At 59.7% G+C, this 18,029-nt stretch overlaps 1 protein-coding gene across 2 annotated transcripts in view; it reads right to left on the bottom strand.

The window, feature by feature from the left end:
- Positions 1-2,864: 2,864 nt before the first annotated feature.
- Positions 2,865-18,029, bottom strand: part of PAX7 (paired box 7) — a 114,793-nt gene continuing 99,628 nt past the window's right edge. For both annotated transcript variants that reach the window (XM_063417541.1, XM_063417542.1), the window contains exons 8-9: positions 7,412-7,658; positions 2,865-2,991 (exon numbers count right to left, since the gene is read on the bottom strand). In XM_063417541.1, coding sequence (XP_063273611.1) covers positions 2,876-2,991; positions 7,412-7,658 — 363 coding nt within the window. In that variant the 3' untranslated portion in view covers positions 2,865-2,875. The remainder of the gene's footprint in view (positions 2,992-7,411; positions 7,659-18,029) is intronic.

The raw sequence follows: 18,029 nt of genomic DNA, 5'->3' as shown, positions 1-18,029 counted from the left end.
CAGGGGAACTGGTCCAGGAGGCTGCAGGGACAGCAGCCTGGTGGCTCCTGAGGGGTGGTACAGGGCCAGGCAGGGGCAGAGCCCAGGGAGGGGCTCCAGGTGCCAGGACAGGCTCAGCTGGATGGGGAAGGGTGGGAGAGGCGGGAGGGAGAACGAGGGAAGTGTCCTTCAGCAGCCTGGAGCAGCCACGGCGTCCCTCAGTGCACAACAGCAGAAATTGGCTGTGAAAGCAGAGATCTGGAGGGGTTTGGTCACAAATCCTGACAGCCTGCGGGGACACCAAACTCTGCCCATGGGGACACCAAACTCTGCCTGTGGGGACACTCAACTCTGCCTGTGGGGACACTGAGCTCTGCCTGTGGGGGACACAATTCTGCTTGTGAGGGACACCAAACTCTGCCCATTGCGGACACAGAACTCTGCCTGTGTGGGACACTGCCCACAGGACACTGAGCTCTGCCTGTGAGGGACACTGAGCTCTGTTTGTGGGGACATTGAGCTCTGCCTGTGAGGGACACAGAACTCTGCCCATGGGGGACACAGCTCCACCTGTGAGGGACACAACTCTGTCCATGGGGGACACCAAACTCTGTCCATGGGGGACACAGCTCTGCCAGTGGCCACCCCTCACAGCTCAGCTCCTGCCCCATCCCAGGGCAGTTTCCTCGCTCTCCCCAGGCCAAATCTCCCGAGCCAGCACGGGGAGTGAGGGGTGAGCTCTGGGAGTGCTCAGGAACCACCGAGGGTCCTCACCACAGCCAAAGGGGAAATGTTCACCCCCGCGAGGGCAGCACCTCAGCGGTGACCCGGGCAGGCTGGCTGGGCTGGTCCGAGGGGGGACAGGAGGTGACACCAGGGCAGGATGGGAGAAAAGTGGGGGGAAAAATCCAGGGAAAAGGATCTGGCTTAGAGTGGGGGAGAGAGAAAGAGAGAGAATCCAGCAGCAGAGGAGAGTGTGGGACTGGGCTGGATGGATGATGGATGGATGGATGGATGGATGATGGATGGAGGGATGGATGGATGGATGGATGATGGATGGAGGGATGGATGGATGGATGGATGGATGGATGGATGGATGGATGGATGGATGGATGGATGGATGGAGGGATGGATGGATGGAGGGATGGATGGATGGATGGATGGATGGATGGAGGGGTGGATGGAGGGAGGGATGGATGGATGGAGGGATGGATGGATGGAGGGATGGATGGATGGATGGATGGATGGATGGATGGATGGATGGATGGAGGGATGGATGGATGGATGGAGGGATGGATGGATGGAGGGATGGATGGATGGATGGATGGATGGAGGGATGGATGGATGGATGGATGATGGATGGATGGATGGATGGATGGATGGATGGATGGATGGATGGATGGAGGGATGGATGGATGGATGGAAGGGTGGATGGATGGGTGGATGGATGGATGGATGGATGGATGGATGGATGGATGGATGGATGGATGGATGATGGATGGATGGAGGGATGGATGGATGGAGGGATGGATGGATGGATGGATGGATGGAGGGGTGGATGGATGGATGATGGATGGATGGATGGATGGATGGATGGATGGATGGATGGATGGATGGAGGGATGGATGGATGGAGGGATGGAGGGATGGATGGGTGGATGGAGGGATGGATGGATGATGGATGAGGCAAAGCTTTCTCCCAGCAGTGAGCACAGGGCCTGCCTGGGGAAGGTGAATCCCTTCCCTGCAGTGTGCAGAGGGGCAGCTGGAGCCCCTTCCCACCCTGGCTGCTGCAGAAACCCCTCAGCTCCTCTGTCCTGGCTCCACCCCTGGGCAGGGGCAGCACCTCCAGGCCCAGCTCTGGTCCCTCCCTGCTGACTCCTGTGGCAGAACCCAGCTCTGCTCAGCGAGTTCCTGGCCCTGCCCTCTTGTCTTTGCTCCCGTGGCCAGCTCAGGGGCACCAGGGCCACCAGGAGCCCTGCCCCATGTTGCCAGGGTGTCCCCGGGGTGTCTCCAGGGTGTCCCCAGGGTGTCCCCAGGGTGTCCCCAAGGTGTCCCCAGGGTGTCCAGGTGTATTGACAGCTCCTCCTTGTGCCAGGCCAGCGCTGTCCCCGCTGCTGCCGCTCTGCTGCCGTGGCCTGCCGGTGACGATGGGGTCTGGGTTGGTCCCTCAGAGGAGCAGTGAGCGTGGCCTGTGCCCTTCGTCTCCGCTCCTCCTGCAGCCGTTCACATTTTCCAGAGGTCCAGGCTGGCTGGAATTCCATCCTGCCCCTGCTCAGCAGCCATCTGGCTCATCCAGCCCTGCTTTGGGAAGCCGCCGGTGAGAAGGGAGGGTAGGCTGGGTTGGGGAAACTTGCTGTCCCTTGAATAAATGTTTTTCTGCTTTCATTTGTCTTTGCTATTTGTTTGTTTGTTTGTTTTAAACAAGTTTTTATATTTGGTCCATAGGTCTTCTGTGGTCCCGATTTATATCACCCTTAATGCTCAGCTTGGTTATTCCTTCCTATACAACATTCACCAAATTTACAGCAATGGAAAGAACAGGAAACAAAATGAAACATTTCTTTTTTTTTTTTTTTTCCTTTGCAAAGGAAAAAAAAAAAAAAAAGGCAGCGCTCAATTTGGCTTTGACTATGCCAGCTACCTAGGGAATGGAAAGTCCTGGAATGTGGGGGAATGCCGTGGCCAGGGGGGTTGGAGGGAGGGCTGGGCCCGGGGTTGATAAATGCACCCAGCCCGTTGTCTCTGGCCACAGCAGGAGCCAGGCCCCGGAGGCCGGGCTTGCCTCTGGAATGCTCCGGATCCCGGGAGAGCTCCCCCCTCTTCCCCATCTCCTGGGCAGCTGGGGCAGAAGGAGCCAGGAAGGATCCCTGGGGCCGCTGGGTTCTCGGGGACTCTCAGTAGGCCTGGCCCGTCTCCACCGGCAGCAGCCCCAGCACGGCCGAGTGCTCGCCCAGCTTCATGCGGCGCTGCGTGGACAGGCTGACGTTCTTGGCCAGGTAATCCACGGCGGCTGCGGGGAAAAGGGGACAGTGAGGACACGGGGTAAAGGGGAAAAGGGACAGTGAGGACACGGGGGGAAAGGGACAGTGAGGACACGGGGGGAAAGGGGAAAAGGGACAGTGAGGACATGGGGGAAAGGGACAGTGAGGACACGGGGAAAAGGGACAGTGAGGACACAGGGGAAAAGGGACAGTGAGGACACGGGGGAAAAGGGGAAAAGGGACAGTGAGGACACGGGGGAAAGGGACAGTGAGGACACGGGGAAAAGGGACAGTGAGGACACAGGGGAAAAGGGACAGTGAGGACACGGGGGAAAAGGGGAAAAGGGACAGTGAGGACACGGGGGAAAGGGACAGTGAGGACACGGGGAAAAGGGACAGTGAGGACATGGTGAAAGGGACAGTGAGGACACGGTGAAAGGGACAGTGAGGACACGGTGAAAGGGATAGTGAGGACACGGGGGACCTGCAGCGACCAGGACTTTCAGCCCTGCAGGACAGCAGGGACAGCCCAGGGCTGTCACACACCCCAGGGACCTCCTACTCTCCCAGGAAGGGCTCAGAGCTGGGATGGAGCTGCCAGGACTAGGACAGGCCCTGCTGGGGCTCAGCACAGCCGGGGGAAGGGGAGGCCCTCAACTCTCTCTGTGCACACCCAAAAAGAGCTAAAATTCCCCCACGGAGAAAAGGGGGTTCTGAGGGAGCTGCCCGGAGCTGAGGGTTTGGGATAAACCCCCCAGGCTCCCACTCTCTGTGGTGCTGCTGGAAGTGACTCCAGAGATTTCGGTGGGAGCTCCCAGCTCGGATCTGCCTCGCCCACGGCTGTGAGCTCTGCCTGCCTCTCCTCATCCCACGGAAAAACCTCTTCCCTCGCCTCCACCTGGGCAGGGAGAGCAGCCCCAGCCCCGGAGGGGCCGCCAGCCCCCGGCTCCCCCGGTTGCCCCGGGGTGAGGGGACAGCGCTGCCACAGGCCGGTGACACCGCTCATTAGCCGGGCTTCACTCAGAGCCCCCCTCCCCGCCTCTAATGGCCCCAATTAGATTAATCAGGAGCTGGCAGGAGCTGCCCGATCGCTGCCAATGAGTAAACAAATCTCAGCCATCAACGCCCTGTCAGCGGCGGGCCCCAGAGGAGCCCCTTCCACGCACCAATCCTGATTAGACTTGGCAGATCCATTAGAATTCCCTTCACGCTCCCGCGTTCCATCATCGGCATCATTAACACGGCCCCTGCCTCCGGGAGCGGCGGATGCGCCGGGCCCGCTCCGCTCCGGCGGGGCTGGAGCGGCTCTGGAGGCGGGAGGGATCCCGGGATAACCCGGGATAACCCAGCGGGAGCTGCCCCAGGCTCGGGGATGCTGCAGCCTCCACCCTCCGCAGGGTTCCACCCCCAGCTCCCACCCAGAGCTCTCCCGCTCGGGCTCCTGATGTCCCAGGGAACCGCGGGGAGTGCGGCCCTGGGGGCTGCAGGGGAAGGGGATTCCACCCCGGGACCCTCCGGGGCTGTGGTGGGGGCTCTGCCCCTGGTGGTGCTGGGGGAAGGAGGGGGGCGAGCAGTGGGAGCCCACAAAATCCCGGAATCCTCTCGGGGGTTGGAAAAGCTCCCTAAGATCGAATCCAGCCCTTAAACCAGCCCATCCCCAAACCGTGTCTGAGCACTGGAACCATTTTTTGGGGACAGTTCCAGGGATGGGATCTGCCTGGGCAGCAGTGCCGGTGCCTGAGCCCCCTTCCCATGCAGGAATTTCCCCCAGTACCCAACTGAGCCTCCCTTGGTGCTGTTTGGGGCCGTTTCCTTCTGCCCCGTCTCTCGTTCCAACCTCCTGCCAGGCTGGGAATCCCATGGCAATCCCCTCCTCCACAAAAAACCCCAAATATTCCTGTCTGTGCCGCTGGGAAGAGTCCACGGGCACCAGGGGATGCCAGGCCAGAAATCAGGGATGGTGTTTGTTGGTTTAACGGGGCAGAAGCCAAAATAAACCCAGAAATTCACGGAAGGTGCTCTGGGTGTTGGTTTGTTTGTTTAAGTGAGAGGGAAAGCAAGGCCGGGTTTGTTTCTGTGAAACTGGGAATGAGGAGGGCTGGGAGGAGAGGGATTCTCTGCAGGCCAGCTCCAGAGGCCACCAAAGCCCCGGAGCTCTGACTCCCAACTCCTGTCCCCTGTCACACAGAGCCTGCCCCAATGCCACGACCCCCATTCGTACAATGCCATTTATATTAATTACATGGTGTATTATATGTATATATTATATATTGTATTGTGTATATATATGTATATTGTATATATATTCTATATTGTATTATCTTGTATATGTATTGTATATTATTGTATTGCATTGTATATTATATGTATTACATGTATTATATTACATTATCTGTAATCCAAATGATACTCTGCACTATGTAATTAATTCATTTTATCACCTAAAAACAGTTTTGGTGCTTTTGTGCCGCATCAGAGAGGGAAGGAACACCTGATCTGAACAAACGCCCTCGTGGTGGCCACCTCACACTGACGGGCATGAATATGAAGGGAAGTGAGGAACCCAAAAGGAGGAGGAATTGGAATTATCTACAACAGGCACCAGGAAAGGCAAGGAAAAAAAATGTTATTCCAAGGTCAACTGCACGTGAGGGGCTGCTCTCGCCAGCGCTAATTACCAAGGCAAACTGCAGAGAGCTCGTCACCAGCGGGGTGACAGAAACCGGGCTGGGGCGCCCAGGAAGCAGCACAAACCGGCTGGAGCACAAAATTCCTGCAGCAGAGAGAGACAAACCCTCCTTTCTGCTCCCCCCTCTCTCCCAAGCGCAGCTCGTCCCCCGTTTTATTTTTTACACACGTGGGTGTGACTAACGCCTCGCCCAAGGGAACCTTTATTGGAAATACATGGTATCGGAATTTGTTTAAGATTTTTATCAATAGCACGTGTGTCCAGCCCCGCATCCAGAAGCGAGGGGAAGGTCGAGGGGTCACAGATCAAACTCCCGACAAACAAAAAGAGGAGGGGCGGGGGGGCCGCTATTGATCCCGTCTGCCGCCACAGCCGGTTCTCATTGAGGCCGCCGCGTTAAGGACATTAAAGGGCCGTGGCGGGAGCGGGGCCGGAGCCGCGGCCGAGGGAGGAAAGGTCAGCGAGGACACGCTGCGGGCAGCGGGAGCGCGCCCGCAGGAAGAGGATGCACCTTTAACCCTCGCGGGGTCAGCGGCGCTCGGAGCGCTGCGGGAACGCGGCAGGTGAGAACGGCCCCGGCCACGGGGGCCGCGCCTGTCACCCTCTGCTGTGCCTGTCACCCTCTGCGGGCTGTGCCTGTCACCCCCCGGCCACGGGGGCAGCGCCTGTCACCCTCTGCTGTGCCTGTCACCCTCTGCTGTGCCTGTCACCCTCGGCGGGCTGTGCCTGTCACCCTCTGCGGGCTGTGCCTGTCACCCCCCGGCCACGGGGGCCATACCTGTCATCCCTTGAGGGGTCATGCCTGTCACCCCTTGAGGGGCCGTGCCTGTCACCCTGAGGAGCTGTATCCGTCACCCCCAGGCCACGGGGCCGTGCCTGTCACCCTGCGGGGCAGTGCCTGTCACCTGGCTAGAACAACACCCATGACCAGGCTGTCCTTGTCACTCCTAGTCAGGACATCACCCCCAGCTGGGCTGTCCCTGTCACCCAGTTGGGAGAACACCAGGGCCAGACTGTCCCTGTCCAAGGGACAGGTTCAGAATCCCGATCCCAGCTCCGGGGCAGGCTCAGGACCCCGATCCCAGCTCTGGGGGAGGCTCAGGACCCCGATCCCAGCTCTGGGGGAGGCTCAGGATCCCGATCCCAGCTCCAGGGCAGGCCCAGGATCCCGATCCCAGCTCCGGGGCAGGCTCAGGACCCCGATCCCAGCTCTGGGGGAGGCTCAGGACCCCGATCCCAGCTCTGGGGGAGGCTCAGGATCCCGATCCCAGCTCCAGGGCAGGCCCAGGATCCCGATCCCAGCTCCGGGGCAGGCCCAGGATCCCGATCCCAGCTCTCCCAGAGCCCCAGCCGAGCTGACGAACACATCCTGTAGGAAAAGCTCCCAGACCTGGCCTGTGGAGGGCAGGGCACGCAGGGACAGCATCGGCTCGGCTTTACAAATCCCAGATTTCCCCTGGCTGAGCAGGGTCAGTGAGTCTTGCTGTTGTTGGAGAGCTGGGGGAGGAGAAGGGGCTGGGAATCACCCTTCACTGACAGAAAGGTTTCAGCTAAAACACCTCACCGGGGCTTTCAGATTTGGCTGCCAGGGGAGGAACAATCCACGAGCAGATTCCCCTTTTACCTCCAGCTGAACAAACTTCCCTGGCTCTCCCTCCCAACAGACAGAATTTGGATTTATAAATGGGCCTGTCCAATCACCCAGCACCCCACATTCCCTCCCTGGCTCCCCGGGAAGGGGGAATTCCTCCCGCACTTACTCTGGCCGTACTGGCCGTACTGGTAGCCGGCCACGGGGTCCACGCTGTAGCTGGTGGTGCTGTAGGTGGGGGGACAGTAGGACTGCGAGGTTGGGAGGCTCTCCACGGACTTGATGGAGTCGCTGCGCTGGCTGCAGCTGGCCGAGATGGAGTTGGTGCTGTCCAGGCCGCCGTGGAGGGGAGAGATGGAGAAATCGGCCTGGGGCTGCGGCGGGACCCCGCTGGGGTTGCTCAGGATGCTCATCACCTGCAGAGACACCGAGGCACCGTCAGGGCCCGGGCAGGGGGAAAAGGGCCGGAAAAGGGCCACAGGGATGCGTTGGGATGGGCAGGGTCAAAGGGGGGCTGGCAGGGTGGGAGAGCCAAGATCTGCTCCCACCAAACCCCACTGGCAGCCCTGGGGGTCCCCTGGAGCCCTGAGCAGGGACAAGGGAGCAGCTCCTCCTCAGCCCGCTCGGGGCTGGGGGAATTTTTACTGCCTTGCACAGGAGCCATGGAAAACCAGGAGGAAAATCCCGATTTTCCCAAAGGGACGGTGAGGACAGCCCCGTTCCTGGGAAGTCAGATTGGAAAAGGTCCCCAAGCGAAGCAGATCAAACCCTCGCTGGCTTTGATGCAGCTTCAGGGGCTGAAATGCCCGAGTTCTCTTTGCCCCCAAATGTTAAAGGGTAACAGGTCCTGGGTCCTGCTCGTTTCAGCGCTCGGGTGGAAAATGTAATTTAATTTGCACACAAAAAATCTTCCTGCTTTGAGACCTGAACCAGATGAACTAATTGGGTTTTTGTTGGTGTTTTTCTTTTTCCCTTTTTCTGGCAGCAAAACATGCCAGATTTGTTCCCGGGGCTGAGCTGGGGGTGAGGCTCTGCCCTTCACACAGGGACCTCGGTCCCGCCAGGGATCAGCAGAATTTCCCCGGGGTAATTCCGAGTTCAGGGTGCAAAGGGTTCGCAGGGGAAGGGCCGAGAGGAGGCCGGGGGTCCCTGAAGCCTCTCGGTAGCGTCGGGGGGAGAGGGGACAGGGGACGGTCACCTCGGGGGGCCCGGCCGGCGCTCAGATGCCGAGCGGCTCCAAACCTCCGAATTTAGCATAACCTTATTGACATCAATTAAAGTGGCAAATTGGAAATATTTGGAGCCTGGCAAGTGGTAAAATGAGCCCTTTATCCGCCAGCAGCGGCCTGGTGAGCTTTTGTGCCGGGGCTGCATTCTCGGGAAGGACACCGGGGGGGTTTTATGGGGCCGAGGATCCCCTTCCTGCTCACCCCGACACCTTCCCGGCCCCTCCTGCCCGCCCCAGCGGGCCCCGGGGTGAATGCCCAGCCACGAGTTGGCCTCCGCTTTCTAAAGCATCTCCTCCTCCCCCCGGAAGGGCTCGGCAGTGCCGCAAAGACGCTTTGCCTTGATGGAAAATCCTCTCCCGCCTCAGCTCCGGGAGGAGAATTTGTCCGGGAGGGGAATTCGGGGGCGGGGGGTGGCCAGACCCCCGCTGGAGGGGGAGGGGGTTGGTTAAATTCCTGGAAAATCCATCTAACCCCGAGCGCGGGGCTGGTCTAGGATGTGGGGCTGGGGCACGGGGGTGAGGTTTGAGAGAGGGGAGGGCTCATTCCCCCCTAGTCCTGCTCATTCTCCCCATCCCTGGCTCATCCCTCTCAGCCTGGGCTCATTCCCCCCATCTTGGGCTTGTTCACCCCCAGCCCTGTCTCGTTCCCCCTCCATGCCAGGCTCCTTCCCCCCATCCCAGGCTCACTGACCCCTCCTCCTCCAGGCTTTCCACCCTGCACCGAGCCCAGACTTCTCTGCTGCTCCCCAAAAGTTAAACCGGGCCCAGCAGTCTCCACACCCAGCTTAGCCAGGGCCTCAGAAGGCTCCCGGGCACAGCTTGTGGCAGGGATTAAGCCCTGAGGAGCCTCGATGAAAATGTTCAGCCCTAAAAACGTGCCCGTGGAGGGGCCCAAGGACTGGGGATGAAGAGAGGAAAGGGCAGTTAATGCTCAGGAGAGTGGATTAATCCAGGACCGGGGTGCTGGGCTGTCCTGGGGGTGTAACAGGGACCCCTCCAGGCTCTGCAGGAGCGGGGCAGTCACAGCAGGGCAGCCTGGAGGGGCTCTTCAGCTGCAGGGTTATGTGTGGGCTCCCCCTGAAGCAGGGTCACAGACCCCGACGTGGCTCAGCCCGGACCCGCTGGGTTCAGGGAGAGCTCCAGGCTGAAGCATCCCCTGGGCTGCAGGGCTGGATCTGTGTCCTGAGGGACACCCAGGACCCTCCCACGCAGCCCCCAGACACGGCTGAGTGAATTCACAGGCAGAACCGGGTGTTTAAAAATAAACACCCGCGGGAAAGGCGGACAGTGAGTTATCCCTGGAAGCTCTGCCCTTTCTCCCCGCTGCTCCTGAGCTGTCCAGGCCTGGCAGTGCTGCCTGGCTGGGGATGTGAGCCTGCCCAGCCAAGCCCTGCAGGTGCAGGGAGGACTGGAAGGGTGACTGGAATCACTCAGGGAGCAGCGGGGTCTGTGCTGCTCTCCCTCCCGGCCCCGCAGTGCCTCAGCTGCTTTTTATTACCCCGAGAAAAGAAACGGCTCCCCAAGCCAGCGAGAGCCACATTAACACTTCCTTTCAGAGGAAAAAAGGGGGATGTAAAGCAAGGCTGGCAAATGAAATGCAGATTCACACTCCAAACTCAGGGAGCGGGGCAGATGCTCCCACAGATCCTGCTGAAAAGAGGAGTTGGCTTTAATCAGTGGGAGTCAGGAGCGGGTCCTGATCTCAGCTCTGCCCCTGGAGTCACTCCAGGCCAGCCCAGCTCCACCAGCCCCAGTCCTGGGGGCTCCCAGTGCCTGCTGCCCCCCTGGAATCCCTGCAGGGACCCTGGCCCAGCCCGAGGCCTCCCCCCGGGAAGGACGGGCTGAATTTCCCGCTGGAATTCCACGGGGGAACACCAGGACAGTGGGATTCCCTCCCAGCCCTGCCAGGGTGGGGAACGGCTGAGTGGCCGGGCAGAGGCTGGGGATCCATCCCAGATGGGTGTTCCCATGGATTTGGGGCGGCCGGGGGACCCTGACAGCTCAGCTGAGCCCCAAAACTCTCTGGTAACTCTCCAAGAATGCTGACCACGGGAAGCCCCTGCCCTTCCCGGACAGGCTGAGGGGTGTTTGGGGCCGGGAGCCCCTGCCCTTCCCAGACAGGCTGAGGGATATTTGGGGCAGAGAAACTCTTGCCCTTTCCAGCCTGGCTGGGAAGGATTTGGGGCCAGGAGCCCCTGCCCTTCCCGGACAGGCTGAGGGACATTTGAGGCCGAGCTCCCTGAGCTGTGCTCAAGTCCAGCTGAGGGCAGATTCCGCTTTCCCCACCCCAGGACACGAAGGTGTTTGGAACCATGAGACAGAACAGGAGATCCCTGTTCCCTCCTCTCCACCCAGCACGGAAAACCCTGCAGAGCCCTCCCGGGCCGGCGTTCCCTGACTTCTTCTCCCAGCTGGAGAAACTCATTTTCCAGGCCACTTTTGAACTCTGGATCCCCTCCTCAAGAATGCAAAGCCCTTCTCCCTTTCCTTTCTGACCTTGCCGGCTTCTAATTTATTACTTCTTGGTGCATTATCATCACTAACTAAAAATCGATAGGCGCTGCACATCTGCGCGGGTTTATCGGCAGGGGGATCTGCTGGCTGTCCGTCAGCCGGACTGACAGCCGGACTGACAGCCGGACTGACAGCCGGACTGACAGCCGGACTGACAGCCGGACTGACAGCCGCCCCTTTCCCTCCCTCATCGCTGCCCTCTCCCTTTTCCCCTGGCCCAAACCCGTCCCGAGGGCTCGCACTCGGCGCCGGGAGCCTTCAGCCTCATCCTCTGCCTTTCCCGGGGTCACCTGTGCGGTGGGGACGGGCGGGGACAGGTCCCGGGGTGTCGGGGAGCCCGAGGTTGGAGCACAAAGACCCTCCTGGATGAAAGCAGCAGCTCCCCCGCACCTCCCGCTGCTGCCTCCCTCCCTCCCCACCCTCCTCGGCGGCTCCCCCCGCTCCCCCCGGGACGTTTCATCGCTCTCTCTCTCTCTCCCCTACTTTAAAAGGAGGGGAGTTAAAAAAATGTAATTAATTCCCTCCATTTCTGAGCTGGCCCTCAGGGCCTCCGGCCGTGGAAGCTGCAGCGGGGGAAATGTGCACCCTTTATGATAAAGGGAGGCGGCTTTGGGGAGGGGAGAGCGATTAGGACCGGCCAGCCGGGCAATCACCGCCCGGGCTCGGGCGGGGCGGCGGGGGACACGGGGACAGACAGACAGGGACAGAGACAGGGACAGACCGGGGAGGGCAGCACCCGAGGGTCGGGACAGACAGACAGGGACAGACCGGGGAGGACAGCACCCGAGGGTCGGGACAGACAGACAGGGACAGACCGGGGAGGGCAGCACCCGAGGGACGGGGACAGACAGACAGGGACAGGCCGGGGAGGGCAGCACCCGAGGGACGGGGACAGACAGACAGGGACAGACAGACAGGGACACCGGGAGGGCAGCACCCAAAGGTGGCCGGGCCTTGCCCTGGCAGAGCTCCTGGGTGGCTCCCAAGAACCATGGGGCATCCCCAGAGTGACCACAGCTCCTTCCCTCAGGACATCCTCAGAGTGACCACAGCTCCTTCCCTTGGGACATCCTTGGAGTGTCCGAGGCTCCCCAGGATCCCTGGGTCCTCTGGATCGCCTGGGCACAGCCAGGGACACCCAGGGACATACCTGGGGACACCCAGGGACACCCAGGGACATGCCCAGGGCACCCAGGGAAAGGGCTCCTGGCAGAGCCATTCCTGTGGCTGTGGCGCTGCTTTCTCAGGAATGCAGAGCAATCCTCCCCATCTGGGAAAAAGCTGGGAATGGGATCAGCTGGACCCTTTGGTGCCAGGCAAGAAGGAATGGGCAGGAATCCTCCCTGTCCAGAAAAAAGGCCGGGAACGGGATCAGTTGGACTTTTTGGTGCCACACCAAGCAAGAAGCTCCTGGAAATTCTCTGCCTGGGTTTGAGCCTCTGGGGTGTTCCCACTTCACTTTCCCGGGCATGGAAAATCTGCCTGTTGGGAAGGAGATTCCTGGGAAGGAAATCTCCAGGATTTCTGGAGGACAAAGCTCTCCCAGCTCTGTCCCTGCCACCCCTGTGTACTCTAGCTGCTCTCCAGATCGTGCCCTGCCCTCCCAGACGGTTTCTGGGGGGACCCAGCTCCACCTTTCCCATCTTTCTCTCTTCCCCTGCTCTGTTCACCTGCTCCTGGCAGAAGGAAAAACCCTTCCCCACATTAATGCTTTTTGATCTCCGTGGATTCATTTCCACTTGGCGGGAAGAGGAAGAGTCGATTATTCCATACATACATTAAGTGGGAACAAAATGAAGAGGTGACTGTAGGACGGCTGAAAGCCGAAGAAAGAGTTAGGAGGAGATAAATACACTTTCCCCAAAGATCTCCACTTGAAAGGAGGATAAATATATGCAAATATGCCCCTAGGTAGGACTAAATGGCTTGTGTAGCAATCACTAACACTGCACTCACAAAACCGAGCAATTAATTTTGAATATTTTCTAAATCACCGCAGCCAGCTGAGCTGATCCCAGCGTTCCAAACCGAGCACCCGTTAAATTCCCTGTGCAGATCCGGAGGGTGCTCCACGCTCCCTGCACTGGGAAACCTCCGGTCCCGCAGCTCCTGGCACCCCGGGGCGCTCCCGGCCGGGGTTTGGAGCAAACCGGAGCTCTGTGGGGGGGTTTGGTGGGCAGGGGGTGCTCCTGAGGGTCCTGGGGGGATTCCCAAACCCGCTTCCCTCCGGGGTGACCTCGAGCACAGCCCCGGCTCTCTCAGGTGAGACCCAGGCCGGGACTGGAACCTCTGCTCGGATTTTGGGGCGATTCAAGGCTGACAGACCCAGGGTGGCTCCCCAGCCTCGCCTGGGTGTTTATCCCCCCTGCAGGAGCCGAGGGGAGCAGTGGAGGAGCCCCCACAACCCCACAGCTCCTCCTGACACTGCTGGGGAGCTGCAGAATCCCAATTCCCTACCCCAAACCTCCACTGGAAAATGCGTGGAGAGCTGAGAACGGGACACGACGAGACCGAGGAGGGAACGCCCGAGTCCTGCACTCCATGGGTCCCCTGGGACAGCAGAGCCCTCCAGAGCAGCCCCAAACAGCAAACACCAAACACCGAACAACACACCCAGGAATGCCACATCCCCTGGGACACCAGAGCCCTCCAGAGGAGCCCCAAAGTGGCAAACAACCAACCCCAACCCAGGAACGCCACATCCCCTGGGACACCTGAGCCCTCCAGAGGAGCCCCAAAGAGTAAACAACCAACCCGGGAACGCCACAGCCCCTGGGACACCAGAGCCTCCAGAGCATTCCCAAACACCAAACAACAACCCAGGAAATCCACACCCCCTGGGACAGCAGAGCCCTCCAGAGGAGCCCCAAAAACCAAACACCAAACACCAAACACTGAACAACCAACCTGGGAACACCACAGCCCCAGGGACACCTGAGCCCTCCAGAGCATCCCCAAAGAGCAGACAACCAACCCAGGAATTCCACATCCCCTGGGACAGCAGAGCCCTCCAGAGAGGCCCCAAACACCAAACAACAACCCGGGAATGCCACTGGCACTTTCCCGCAGCTCCCAACACCCGTGGGACGCTCCGGCACGGCGCGGAAGGGGCCTGGGACGCGGCGTGGACATGGAGATGAGCCCCTAAGATGGCCCTGCTCCGCTGGATGGATGGGAAGCCACCACACACCGACGATGGAGAGGGCTCGGGGAGGTGGGATGGAGCCGGGGATGCGATGGAGCCACGGGGGCTGCGCCGGAGAGGAGGAGGAGGAGGAGGAGCGGGGAGGAGGCGGTGGGAGTTGTTACCTGATTGTTCAGGGCTATGGTGAGGTTCCAGCGGGAGCACTGCATCTTGTTTTGGGCACCCTGCCTCTGTAGGGATGCACAAATCACAGACAAGGTCTGAGGAGAAGGCTCTAAGCTACGTGGAAAGAGCGGGAAGGTCTCGGCTGCGGGGGAGGAGGAACGGCCTCTGGGGAGGAGCAGTGGGAACCCCACGGGGGAGTAGGGAGCACTGCGGGGCCAAACGGGCACTGAGGGCTCTGAGAAATCCCACGGGAGAGGCGGGACTGGGAGGGGAAGAGCGGGAATTGCGTTCAAAGCTGCTTGGTCTGGGAACACAAGCCACAGTCCCTGGCACTGGGACACCAAACTCGGCTTTGGAACACCAAACCTTGCTCTGGGACACCAAACTCTGCCCTGGGACACCAAACCCTGCACTGGGACACCAAACTCGGCTTTGGGACACCAAACCCTGCTCTGGGACACCAAACTCGGGTTTGGGACACCAAACTCTGCACTAGGACACCAAACTTGGCTTTGGGACACCAAACCCTGCTCTGGGACACCAAACTCAGGTTTGGGACACCAGATTCTGCTCTGGGACTCCAAACCCTGCACTGGGACACCAAAGACACCAAACTTGGCTTTGAGACACCAAACTCTGCTTGGAAACACGAGCCATGGTCCCTGGCTTTGGGACAGCAAACTCAGCTTGGGACACCAAACTCTGTTCCACAATACCAGCCATGGTCCCTGGCACTGGGACAGCAAACTCTGCTCCAAAACATGAGCCAGTGTCCCCAGCTTTGGGATACCGAACCCTGCTCTGAGACACCAAACTCTGTTTTGGGACACCAATCTCTGGTCCGAAACACGAGTCATGGCCCCAGGCTTTGGGACATCAAACTGCTTGGAAACACGAGCCACAGTCTCTGGTTTGGGACACCAAACTCTTCTCTGGGACACCAAACTCTGCTCCAAAACATGAGCCATTGTCCCCGTCTTTGTGACACCAAACTGCTCCAAAACATGAGCCATGGTCCCTGGCTTTGTGACACCAATCTGTGCTCTGAAACGAGCCATAGTCCTTGGCTTGGGACAGCAAATTCTGCTTTGGGACACCAAACTCTGCTCTGGGACACCAATCTCTGCTCTGCAATACGAGCCATGGTCCCTGGCACTGGGACACCAAACTCTGCTCCAAAACACGAGCCATCGTCTCCAGTTTTGGGGCACCAACTGCTCACAAACACAAACCGCAGTCCCTGGCACTGCGATTCCGAACTCTGCTGTGCCCCGGAGAAAAGCAGGAAGCAAAGGCTTGGTGAGGCTGGAGCACCAGGGAGGAAACTCAGAGATTTTCCATGGGGTGGGGGCTGGGGGAGGCCAGGGGGGTCCCAGGTTAAGGACATCGATCTCTCCGACCAGGAAACACCGGGAGAGAGGAGCTCCTCCCTGCCAGAACCGGGAGAGGCCGGAGCCAAGAGGAGAACGAGCGCCTCAACAGCCCAAACCCTCACAGGGCTCCGATTTCAGGGGGTTCCTGGGCAGCTCCCCTCAGGGAAGGGGAGGTTTGTGCTCCACCACCCACCAGTGCCGTGGTTTGTCCCTGATCAGCGTTCTCCCTGATTTCACTGGGATTCTGAGACATTTTACAGGGGAAAACCAGGAACAGGCCCGGCCCTCCCCGCTGTGCTGCTCAGCAAACGGAGCCGCCCCGGCCCCCTGAGTTTTGAGCCACCACAAGCAAACCCTCCTGGTGCTGCCTCCATTCTCCACGTGTTGAATCCTACGTTTGTCTGTGGATATTTTGGAAGGGAGGGTCTTGGTGGGAAAATCCCCCCGGTGGAGCAGGAAGCGTCTCTGGGACACTTCACCCCAAGTATCTGGGGCAGGAACACGAGTCCTGGCTCGTGGGGTGCTGGGGCAAAAGTCACTGGGGAGAGAAAGCAGGGAGGCAGCACCATGGGAATCTGGAATTCCCAAACACTTCCAGAGCAGTGGAAGGACTCGGGGTAGATTTGGGGTTGGAAATGGGTCGGGCTTGTGGCTTTTGTTCTGCGTTTTTGAGTTTTTGGGTAAACTCAGACCTGCTGGGGGCAGGTGGGGGAGGAGGAGCTTTGGTGAGGGACACAAAACACTGTGAAAGGAACAAACACACCCCAAGGCTCCCCATAAACCAGCCCTACACCTGTGGCCGTGCTGTCAGAGCAGCACTGAGGGCTCTCAGCTGCTTTAGGAGCTTCTCTCATTCCTCTGACAAAACCAGACCCAAATCCACGGCAAGGTCTCCTTCGCACTTCCCTCCTTGTCCCTGCTCTCACTCCCATTCCCGCCCCTGCTGATGGGGCCCGGTGCTTCCAAAGGAGATTTCCTGGGATGCTCTGAGCCTGCTCCAGGCCCCGCCGTGCCCGCTTTTCCTGGGGGAGCCTCTGTCGGTGCGAAAGGAGCTGCACCTCAAAGAATTCCCCGGGGAATGCAGCGCCTGGACCCGGATGAGGCTGCTCTGAGTCCTGACAGCCCCGGCCCTGCAGCAGCCCCAAGTGCTGAGGGCGATGCCTTGGGGGTTTAACTTTTCTATTTTTCACATATTTGTGCTCCTGCAGTTGTTTAGTGCCCAGCTCCAAACCCCACACACGGTGCAGCCGCTGCTCTCCCGTTGGGGCAGACACAGCAATTCCTCTCCGGGCCTGGCAGTCAAGGACACCTCCCTGCCTCAGGCCCCAGAGATGGAAACAAAAGGGAGGTGGGGACAGCAAACTTGGGGTGAATGACTTCATTAGCTGGAGCTGTAATTGGAGGATTAACCCCTGATATGCAAATGGACCAAACTTATCAAAGTGTGAACACCTGTGGTCCATTTTTGGGTGCAGCCCCTGGGGGTTTTGTGTGCCCCAAATGTACCTGAGGCTCTTGAGTAAATATAAGCGCTCTTTATTCCCTTAATTCTGTCTGCTCTCTGTTTTTAGGGAGCCCCAAAAAGGCATCAACAGCCCCAGCCCTGCCCCGGGCTCCTCTCTGCCTCCCCCGCTCGCTGTGATCAATGGAAGGCTGTAATCAGTTAAACCCGGCTTAAGCGCGGTGTAAGAGACACCGGCCCAGCCCGGCCGGGAGAGGTCACGGAGATGAAATCGCGCCGAGGAGCGCAGCAAGTGCAGCCCCGGCCGAGCACCGAGCGCGGAGCCACCGAGCTGCCCAAAGAAAGGAAAATCAGTGGTGCTGAGCTCACTCTTCCTTCTCTTTCCCGATCCCCGGCGTTTTTTCAGGAGAGGGTTTCTGTTCCCAGCCCGCTCCAAGGACTGAGCAGGATCCCGGGAGATTCTGGCAGCGCCTCGGCTCCCGTTGGGATTTCTGAGGCTGCCACGGGAGGGGGAATTTTTAAAGCCGGGGCCTCTTTTTCCTTCACCCGAAGGAGAATCGCAGCTCCCGGATCCAGGGAAATGCCTTTCCCAGCCCTGCCCGTGCTCTCCCTCTGCTGCTGGGGAGCAGTGCGGGGTTCCGGGAGCTGCTGACCCTCCAAACCTTCAGGGAAAACCGGGAATCGGGGATGAAGGAGCTGCATCCGTCACGGAGCGGAGTCTGGTGGGTGCAGTGGGGAAAAGCAGGATCCTTGCTGAATCCAGGATAAAGGAGCACCGGCCCTGGAGCTCGGATGTTGCTGCTCAAACACCACTCGGCTCCGCGGCCAGGCTTTTCCCTTCCCTCCAGAAAGGGCCATTCCCAGGGGTGATCCAGGGAAAAGGAGCCCTTTGTGTTCCCT

The sequence above is a fragment of the Prinia subflava genome, chromosome 21 (genome assembly GCF_021018805.1).
Source record: "Prinia subflava isolate CZ2003 ecotype Zambia chromosome 21, Cam_Psub_1.2, whole genome shotgun sequence".
Classification (NCBI taxonomy): Eukaryota; Metazoa; Chordata; class Aves; order Passeriformes; family Cisticolidae; genus Prinia; species Prinia subflava.
The sequence above is the reverse complement of the archived record's forward strand: the minus strand, read 5'-3'. Positions and strand labels throughout refer to the sequence as shown.